Here is an 11048-nt window from a genome sequence, read left to right on the forward strand (position 1 = left end):
ATAGTGATGTTGTGATCTTCGTTTTTCTTTTCTTATTCTTCAATTAGCTCCCGACATGAAAAAAGTAACACCCGGACCTAGCTGTGGTGGAATTTTATGTACACAACGGCTTCCATTGGCCCGCACTGTTGCTCGTTGATGATTTTCGGTGATGAAGGCCGAGTAGTAGGGTCGCGTTTCGATGGTTCATTGTTTTACTTGTTCGTAATTGTCGTTTAACGTCCTGCAAGAACAGACAGAAATCGTATTAATTTCATACTTAAATGAATGTTAATTTATATGATTTAAGCAATAATAATGATATAATGCAGTCTTAGTCACTCTCTACTGCCGTACACTGGCCATCAGCTGGTTCCAGCGATTATTTTACTGGTAATTGATATCAATTTAAGTTGATCAATTATGAACGCCATTTAGTTGCCCTTTGCTTCCATCACCCAACGTGCGCATAAGACCAACGAACGACCATGCAGCTGAATAGACAGAAAACGATGATTTATACTGGATCCACACTGGAATCGCTCCACTTCATCTTTTTCGCATATAAGGCATTCTTTTCTAATTTATCACATATCAAACAATAAACCACCGCCGGCGCGTTTCAACCCACCAGTCGACCCCTTTTTTCCGAACATTGCAGTCATGCATGTCGAGTGCAGTTATTTTGTGAATGCATTTTCTTGCAACAATTGTCCTTGCACGACACTGAATTTCGTAAACGATGGTCGTAGTCAAACGAGCATAAGTATCATCGCACAGTGCAGGAACACCATGGGGTGAATCATTTTGTTTTTAAATAGATGCATCTCCTGGATAGACAGCAATAAGAGCCTTAAGTAGTTAAACCTTCACCTGACGGTCGTCCTGCTAGTGCTATATTCAGCCGCATCTATTACCCCATAATACCACACAGCAATTGGTAAACGCGCGATTATTCAGTGTGCGTACGTCAGAAACGCAAGTTCCCTCCGGTGCGCAAGAGAAAGACAACGCGAGCTTGAGTGACGAGTTGTGGAAAGGCAGTTTCAAAGTCAGTCAACCAACGGGTAACGCATCCAAGCGCAAAGATGGTGTGTAAATAAACATTCCGGTTTCCGTGGCTTGTGAAAAACACTGATCATACGCAAACCGGGACCATGCCATAGTGCAACACGCACCGCGTGGAGGCGTACGACAGCGATGCAGATCCCATTTATAGCCATCGACCCGACCAACGCTGCTCGGGTGCGCGATGCACAATGCCCGGCTAGTCGGAGGAACAACAACCCCGGATCAGAATGGCTTGGTTGGAATTCTCTCTTTTAATTATAATGCGGGAAATATGCGACTTATGGAACTGACTGACTCATCGTTCCCTTCGACCAGCGCGCGTAAGAACAAATTTTCTTTCACCGGTTCTGATGCTAGAACTCTCTCTCTTTCTCTCTCACTTCGTTGTTCGCGGACGCAGAAATAAACACACGTCCGTCAAAAAGAACCAGCGTGAACCCATAAAACGCAATGCACATCACACAACGCATTCTCCATCACACGTCCAGCTACCCTTTTGCGGTGCGCGCACCAACATAATCGGGCAAATTGTGCAAAAGCCAACACCGGAACAACGGAGCAAGAAGAACGGTGGTGGGGGGGCCTTACTCAATCTTCTACCCCATTACCCCAAGCGTGGAAAAACAACATCTACACTACTATCGAACGAAACCAGATCCGCTGGCCCGGTTGCTTTGTAAGGTTTCCGTGTGGGGACCGAAATGGACGTGTGCGCGAGAAGGTCGTCTTTGTGGTAAAGTAATCTTCTAACAAGAAACGGCATACAAAACGACTACAACAACAGCAACAAAAAAAGCACTCCCTTGGCAAATATAACCCAAACGGGAACGCATCGCAAGTAAACAGAGGAAAAACGACGCAAATGTGTGCGGTGCGCGGTACACAAATGGTTTTACAACGGTGATTATGTGGCAGAAGCTGATTGCCGCAATGGATGGACACACAGTAAATGGAAAGCGAGTTTTCCACAAGCAAACAAATCCTCCGGCAGTATGGCTAGATGCTCTGTTCTGCGTTCGTGTGGGTATTGGAGGAAGAGACAGGCTAGAACGAGGCAAGAACAAACAACGGTACAGTTCAGATGAAAAACTGGAACATTAGTCCCATGTACCATACACATTACCATGCAAGTGTCTTAAAATATTTAGTCTCACTTCTCCCTTGATGGTTGATTACAGTAGCATAAACTCAGTTCGGCATCTGTAGCACTACCACGGAGAAGCTTTCATTTCGGGTCCATATGGATCATCGATCGCAAACTCCAGCTTCTTTGCTTTCCACCACTTTCTTCGGTTACGGACCAACACAACTTTCCGTCGCAGACATTCACCAGAGACTCATAAAACATAAACATAATGGTAGTAAAACATTCCCTTGCTTCGCTGGAGCATTCGCAGGCTGAAGGAAGCAATATTGCTGGTCAAAGAACCCGTGCAATATTCATCCGTAATCATCCGAATCCAGAAGCTACTAATGGCCTGTTTGCATAACACAATGTAACGATGAGTTGAGCAGTGTTGTCCTTTTGCATAAATTTTACACAAATTCTCTACTCCCTGCGGTAACGGGGACGTGAACCTATCGTACGTGCTCTAGGATCCGGGAGCGCACACACACACAGGGCTACCGTGCATATTAACTCAAGAGGTATCTCAATAGCCTCTTCTAGAAGGAAAACTATCGAATGATCTAGGGAAGTGGTCTGCGGGTTGATAACGAGAATAGTAGTTTCTTCCGCCACCCCCGATTTCCCCGATCTTCTTCTCCGGAATCCGAATCCTCCGTCGTGGCCTTCTCCGTTCCAACATCGCACAGCGACAACGGGTCTATGGTGCAAATTGCAAACAATTGGTCCATCAATTTGCTGACTCTGGTAAATTTATCATCACTAAGGCCGAAATGATCGTCCCGTCTAAGGCTGGCCGCAAGTTTCCCCGATGGTTGTTAATTCAATGTACACTTTCAGGTGTTGTTATTCATGCGCGAGCATCTTCTTAAATTTGTTCTTAGGATAAGTTTCGCCAGGAATGGCTGTGGATGTGGATAATTTTAGCTACAAATACTTAGTGTAACTTTGTTGATGTTACTACCTTACGTGATACGTCAAATCTCTGGAGCTTGGAAGACGGTGAATTACCTTTCCAGTGGTTTCCTTTTTTGCTCTAGGGTTATTTGCCTCACCAGCACAACTCCCGAAACTAGGTCACACCCCCAGCACAATTTATTATTTACCCGTGGCCCGAGGACCATCTATCTCCGCGCTACCACACACACTCACACACACTCTTCTCGAACTGCTTCTGGTTGTAACTCCCAGAGAGCGAACCTGAGCGCGCGATAAGCTCGATCGTAATTTCAACCCAAGATGGTTATTCTAATCAAACGTCGTTTCTAAATAAGGAATGAGCCGCTGAATAGTTAAACTTTTCATACAAAAACTTGTGCCACGGCACACTGCGACCTGCCACAGCACACCACACACAATGATGCAGAAGTGGCGTCCAATTTCGGGGCACACATTTCTTGGCAGCACCCGATGAACGACCTGGGGCGACCTGATACGATGGGTTGTGTACTTCCCAAAAACTTCCGCTCCAACCATTGCCCTGTCCATGGGGGGAGCGCACGGACTGCGCACACGCATTCGCAACGCGAACCTATCTCAAGAAGGGAATGAAAGTCCATGGGTAAAGAGAGGCGTTGCGTGCGTGCATGTGCTGTGTGGAAAGGATTCGAACGCAGGATATCCGTTTGATTATTTATCTTTCACGTTTCGCTGCAGACGAACTATTGGAGCCATTTTTTGCCACTTGAATAGGAATAAACACATCCCCACGGGCGCATCTGGAATTTGTCAACTAATCAACAAATCAGCCTACTTTGTGGCTGTGTGTACTCTCTTCGTGCCTAATTTAAATAGCGCTTGCTGTCAGGTGAATGTGTGTGCGTGCGTGCAATGGAGAGTGTGTCCTTTCTCTCTCGCGTTTGACACACTTTTGCCAGGACGAACTGGCAAAACACCATTGGTAGTGGTTTCGTTTCCGTGTTGTCCTATCCCAACCGTCCCAACCACCCAGCGGACTGGTTCGGATAGGTTCGGGAAAATCTAGGCTAGGGGTCAATAATCAACTCCGTCACCGTAGTGACGTTGGCCAAGGGAAGTCGCGACGACAGCCAGTCTCCGCCGCCTATGATGATTGTCACCAATTGTTTGCGTAGAAAAATTACTAGGTCAAGCGGATCCCCGTCACTTGCTGTGGCGCACCTTGGGTGCAGAAAGAAGAATACTCGGTTTCCCTATTCCGATCACGTACTGCACGTAATGTGCTGCTCCACGGCGCATGATATTGATCTTCCAGCTGCGACAAGAGTGTAACCACAATCTACTTCTCCGTCCGTAATCATCATCATCATCATCAGTAGCACTGTTCGCGTTCTCGCACGATTACCTGCCCTTTATCAGGGACTCATTCGTTCATCATTTTTATCGCCTTGTAAGCCCACCGTGGACAAGCTCAGCTCTCGGAGCAGTTCCTGCGGCAAATGAAAACCGTCACAAAACCCGTATGGGCTCTATCTTTGGACCGCGATAACGATGCCTCGCTGTCCTCGTCGTCATCCACACAACCACGCAAATATTTTTTCGGCAGCTCGCTTCTTCACTACCCAGCCCTGTTTTTTTTTGGTCCCAACACTATGCAATAGATCTGCAGCACCGAATGACCCACAAGCTTGAAATCTTTCTACAACGCTTTTTCACATCTTGACACAGCAACGGCACTCACGACACGGTGATGATTTGCAATCACAGCTTTTTAATTGCTGCTAATTGCAACCATTCGGTTCGGATTCATGTTTTTCACGACCTCTACTGCCCGTGTTGTATGTATGGGAATGTGTCAGATCATTCTTCCACTGCTCAAAACGCAACAATACTAACAACGGAGCAAAAACATGACATGTTTTCGATTGCCATCCACTTTATGGCGCTTTATCACAAACGATGTCGTGTCACGAAGCTAAAACTTACATTTTATTAACACTTTTTCGTCACAGAATGACGCGCCCACTTTTCACGAGAGATTTTTCTTAACTGTATTGAACGCAGGTACGTCCACGGCCCTTTTTCGCACCAATACACTGACAGCTGCATTTGACGGACCGAGCTATGGTCCGTGACAGCGGGGTTGGTTCATGTTCTGTTTTCTGGCCGAACGGTGGATGACAGTTGGGAGCAACATATTGTCTGTTTGCCGTTTCAAATATTCTGGGAGTTCCTGTGGACTAATTTCCCATTTTTAATGTCAATGGAAACTTATAACACTCCTAATTGTTTTCGAAATGAACTGCATAATTATGCATGATATTTTGTGTACGACATTGGGCCAATGCAAATTATACTAAGGAATTATTTTGGTAAAGGAATTGCAAATTCTATCTTCTCAATTTCGTCTTAACATAACTGTTGTTAGAAGTTATAAACAAGTTTTCTTGGTTTACAATTTATTCCAAAATGGACTTTTGAATCTTTTAACAATAGATTTCGTAATCGCAACCGCCTGATCCGTGCCTGATAAACTGTTCATTTCTTCTTACCCTTTCCACCGGTGGTTTTGGATGAGTTGGCCTTAGCACCCGTCGCGCCTACCGTCTTCTTCTTAATTTTGATAAAAGCATTGTCATCGATCTTATCTTCCTTTTCTTCCTCATCAGAATCCGCTTGCGTTCCACCATCCTGTTCCCCTTCCGCCTCGTACAGACCATCCATTTCTTCCTGTCCAACATCGTGTGCCTTCTTTTTCACTGTCGCCAGTGCCGAATAAGAATACGGAGCAATCTCCTTGTTGTACGCCCGTGTCAAGGCAGCTTTTACCTTGCCATCGACTGAATCGAGAAGGCTTTTACGTTTCGGCCATGTGCTTAGTTCCACCAGCGAATCAATGTCTTCACGCAGAAGACGATATTCCTTTATCACTTCCAGCGCATCGTGAACACCTTCCGAACCGCGCATCTGCAAGGGCTGTACGATCGAGCGCAGTAAGTGTGGTGCATAATCAAGCCGTATGGCTAATCGTGAGCCAGAGGTGGCAACCCTAGTGTGATCGTGTATCTCCTGCGCCAACCGTTTGCGTTTGGTCGATTTGGAATTTTTTCCCAACCAGCCCGGAAAATTGATCTGCCCAGTAAAGTGTCCCTCCATGAACTCGCCCGGCATAACCGAACTGAACATCGCTTGCACCGGCAGCAGTGTCCATGCCATGTTCGATCTTATCCTGCGTTCAACCATATCGCCGCGGCTTAAACTATCCGCCGTCATCGCAATCCGGTCCAACCACTCCGTTCTGGGTGCTTTCGGTTGAACCTTAAGATAGTTCTCCTGCACGAAGAGAGGCGCAATATTGTAATCTTGAAAAAATAAGTCTGCCTTATCGTTGAGCGTCATACTCTTGTGATCCTCGGCGGAAAACACTTTCCTGATCACATCCCACGGGCCAATCTTAATGTCTTTCTTTGCCGTATTTGCTGCCTTCTTCGCTGCATCCACCGATAGGGAAGCGACCATTGATTTCCCTGCACTATATAGCGCCAGGTGGTTCAACGTTTGCCGCACGTCACCTCCCGTACCGGCAATGATCTCTTCTAGCACGCCCGGAGACAATTTCATCTGCTCCTTGAAGCATACAGACATCATGGCTCCCTTGATTTGCTCCACTCGTGGCCTACTAAAGCGCAAATCGAAACAGTAGTTAACGAGCGATCTTATCTTCGGGTGGTTGCGATCGTTGCACATACAGATGATCGGAATGTGGCTATCCTTTATCAACGCGATCAGCTCCTGCATACCGCCACGATCCTCGTTGCCCGCCATACCGTCCACCTCGTCCATCAGCAGTACGTGTTTGCTAGAGACCTTTTCGCTTCTGCCTCCGAAATATCCTGCGAGGGACTTAGTGTTCAACAACTCCGAAACCTCTTGCTTCAACAACCGCTTGCTGCGTGTGTCCGATGCATTGAATTCCACCGTGTCGAAACCCAGCTCTTTGCACACCAATGTGGCGGTGGTAGTTTTACCCACTCCTGGAGGACCAGAGAGCAAAGCGGCTTTATAGGCTGCTCCCGAATCATTCTTTGCCCACGGATTGGGTTTGGCGTGTTTTTTGGTGCCATCATTGTTCTTGTACCAGCTCGATAGCCATACGGTCAACTTTTGAACGTTACTGTTCGCGCCCAGCTGTCCAATGATCTGCTTCGTGCTGGTAGGTTTATACTTGTCCACCCAAGCCATGTTGTCTATGCTGTTTATGTCTTTTTGGTAGCTAGTTAGCTCAGATTTAATCACCGTTGCTGGAGACGCATGTTCTGCTGCCTTACGGGGGGACGTCTTTGCTACTTCTGCAGACTGCTTCGTGTTGGGTGATTTTTCTACCTTTACCTTAATGGATTCCTTCAAATTGGCTGATTTTCCGGGTGATCGTGCATTGGGAGATTTTTCCATTTTAATGGATTCCTTCCCGGATTTGCCAGGGGATCGTGCATTTGGTGATTGTTCTGTTTTAATTTTTTTCGTCTCTTTTGTCTCACTTGGAGACTCCTTTCTTTTGACGCTGCTACTGCTGCTGCTGCTGCTCTCTGGTCCTTTCGATTGGTTAGTTGAGCTATCCTTTTTCAACGATTTCTGCCCCGACTTCACCCTTATCAGATCCAACAGACCATCTTCACTTAGCGTCTCAATGCCAAGATCTTCTGCTTGGGCGATCTTTTTCGGCCCGGCATCTTCGCCAACAACCATATGAGTGCACTTTTTGGACACAGCACCAACCACTTTGCCTCCAAGATCTTTAATCACCTGAGCACACTCATCCCGCTCCATAGACTCCAGCACACCGGTTATGACGAACTGCATACCCTGCAAACAGTTGGGCTTTCCTTCGGGTATTTCCTTCGAACCCGGATTGGCCGGACCTTGACGGTTTTTAAACTTTTGATACAAAATAGCCGACAGCCGTTTACGTTCATGGCGCTCCTCATCGGTAAGAATGGATTCATTTGGATCGTTGTAATCTGATGCACTGCTTTCGTTCTTTTTCGCAGCCTTTTTGGTGGGTTTACTCTCATCCGGCGACTTTTGTTCGAGAGATTTTTGTTTTACAGGACTTTTCTTCGGTTTAACATCGCCTTCGTCGCTCACTTCCTTCTTTACAGCTTTCTTCTCCGGTGATGATTGCTTCAGGTTTTCCGGTGTGCTTTTAACACTGCGTTCATTTCCATTCCTATCCGTTCTTGCCATTTTCTTCTCAGGCTGCGGTGTCACCGGAATGACATCATCATCCTCCTCGTCTAACTTTAGCTGTTCCACTGGTTCGAGTGCTTTCTTTTTAGGAATCTTTGGCAATTCCACACGCTTTACCGGTTCGGAACTAAAGATGTCCGTCACATTAACTGGCTTTAGCTTTTCCAACTTAGGCTTAGCATTTTCAACCTTCTTCTTCGCAGGACTTTTTTCTTCCTCGTCCGAATCAATAACACGCCGTTTCTTCAGCACACCGGCGTTATTTGATAGGCCGCCCTTCTCAGTCTGTTTCGAAGAACGGGGCGAGACTTTGGTGTCTTCTTCATCGTCGCTGATAATTACAGCCTTCCGTTTGGTGCTAGGGGTCTTGGCCGGTTCAGGTGCTTTGGGTGGTTTCGCTCCACGGCCAAAAAATGAACGAATATCCTAGAGATACAGTTGTGATTAGTCTAGTGCGCCAACGTCAAAAGAATCCATCCTACTTACCATAGACATGATTAAGCTAATTTCTACTTTTCGGTTCGAGACGCCGTATCGTTGATTGATAATTGGTATGGTATTTAGTTGAGTTACGGTATAAAACCCCTAAAATAGAATTAGCACCGTAATAAGCAAGGTTTTGTTGGGAGTCTGATGACGGAGCAAACATTAGCGCGTAGATGTCAACAAAGCGCATCAGCAAAATCCATTGTTACGTAAAGAGAAATACTCACTTCGAGGATTGAACAATAGGAATATAGTGCATATGATTTTCTAACTTTATTATGTATTACGAGATTAAATTCGCGAGCACAGTCAGGGAGATGCTTGATTTCGAGACAACACAAACAAAATCCGCGCAAACGAGAATATGACAGTTACGTGCTTTGACGTTTTCGCTCATCGCTCCTGCTTTCGTTTCGCCCTTTCGAAAAAAAGAAAAGCTCACATTGGGAGTAAACTTATTCTCCCAGGTCAACATATGTGAATTGAAAAATTTCATGCTTTCAATAAAAATCAATCTTTATTGCAGCTGAAATATTTCGTTACTTCACAATTTCAAATTCAATGAAATATTCGTTCAACGTTGTACGCAAAAAGCGTTCATGGATGTTTAGTACCGTGTCTTTTGTAAATACGCAAGCAGATTTGGTACTTCATTTGATATCTTTCTGTTCGGTAGTTCTGTATAATTTTTAAACTAAATATTTAAACATTGTTCTACTAAAACACCATTTATTTTTCTTTCCACAAAAATGCAAAATTTAAACCAAAATTACTTATTATTCACAATTTTATCAACGCACAGAAATCGGCAGTATGGAAAATGCACTTCAAGATGGCAACTAACGCCGTACAACAAAAACCTACAACAATGACTGATTGAACATCTTCAGTCTTCAGGTGGAAGGATTTCGAGATGGCGCCAGCGATTATTCGGATCGCGTGAACACAAAAACCAAATCAATCACAACCTCGCTGCGGTTTCGGGCGGATTCTTCAATAACAAAAAACATACTCCCCAATCAATAGCACAGTTCGGAAAGGGAACCAATAAAAACTATCAGCAAGCATACAATTTAATAATTTATTTGAAACAATTTTATAAATGTCAAGAATGCATAAATCGCACGGGAAGGCACACAAGCGATTCCATTGATGCATTATTCATACAACCACCAGAGGAATAGAAATGCTCGTGTTTGTCGTAAGTTTATTACGTTTTTTTGCCTGTTCGTCTCTTTCCATCCCCTGGGGAACGTCGAATGAAATGTATTCAATGAAATTAGTTCTAATTAAATTTTGATAAACAACGGCATGAAAACATGTACGCCATGCCGTGGATAAAGTATTGTTATTTACTTACCAACTCTATCGTGTCGCTTTCGTTACAATGTTGGAATTTGAGGAACGCTGGAATGTGCAATGCGCACAAAAAAGGCACCATGCTATGGTTCAATGTTGTAAAATTCCACTGAGAATAGAATCTAGTTTTAAAGCTTTGTTGAAAAGTTTAGGTGGATATAACTGGACGTATCTTTTCGATTCATTCAACATCATCAGATGGTTACAGCAACAAGTGATCTGCTTCCTGGATTTAAACGCTCCTCAGGCCGCTCAATTGATCATCAATCAGAAGATTCGTCGCCGATAGTTTTTTTTTTCCCTTCTTCACGATTTGATACGGTTTGCTTCCGCGATCTTGCCGCACGATCACAACGCGAACGGTCATGACAAACTGGCTGACGGAATGAGATTGGCAGTCCGAAATCAAACCAATAAACCAAAAACCCCAGACAGTCGACGAGGACATAAGGTTCGACGTGGAACATATATACACACCGAAAAAAAAGCAACCAGACCCATACACCGTACTGTATCGGTGACATTTCGCCGTGGGCAGTCGGAGATATCTTTGAAGATAATCGATTTATAAGTCAGTTCATAAATTATTTCGTCTGCCTGTCTACCGGCGCTCATCATCGTTCTGGTTTCGCGATCGCTCAAAATCGATCGCGATTCGCGGGGCCGCTGACATTATAATTGTTACGGGAAGGACACGAATGCCAAATTATGATTTATTTACGGACCACCGTCAATCGATACCGTCCGACAGTGGATAGGGTTCGCGAGAATCGTTTGTACTTTCAAGAGATTATTTCTTTGGAACTTAGCAACCTATTTCTAGCTGTTTTTTGGGGGATGGTTCAGTTTATGGTTTCTGAGC

At 45.0% G+C, this 11048-nt stretch overlaps 1 protein-coding gene across 1 annotated transcript; it reads right to left on the minus strand.

Moving 5' to 3' along the window:
- Positions 1–5632: 5632 nt before the first annotated feature.
- On the minus strand, positions 5633–8836 carry LOC128706777 (replication factor C subunit 1). Its single transcript, XM_053801720.1, has 2 exons — positions 8828–8836; positions 5633–8767 (listed from the first exon to the last, which is right to left on the minus strand). Exons 1-2 carry the CDS (start codon positions 8834–8836, stop codon positions 5633–5635), a joined length of 3144 nt encoding a protein of 1047 aa, XP_053657695.1.
- Positions 8837–11048: the final 2212 nt, after the last annotated feature.

This window comes from Anopheles marshallii, chromosome 2, assembly GCF_943734725.1.
Source record: "Anopheles marshallii chromosome 2, idAnoMarsDA_429_01, whole genome shotgun sequence".
Lineage (NCBI taxonomy): Eukaryota > Metazoa > Arthropoda > Insecta > Diptera > Culicidae > Anopheles > Anopheles marshallii.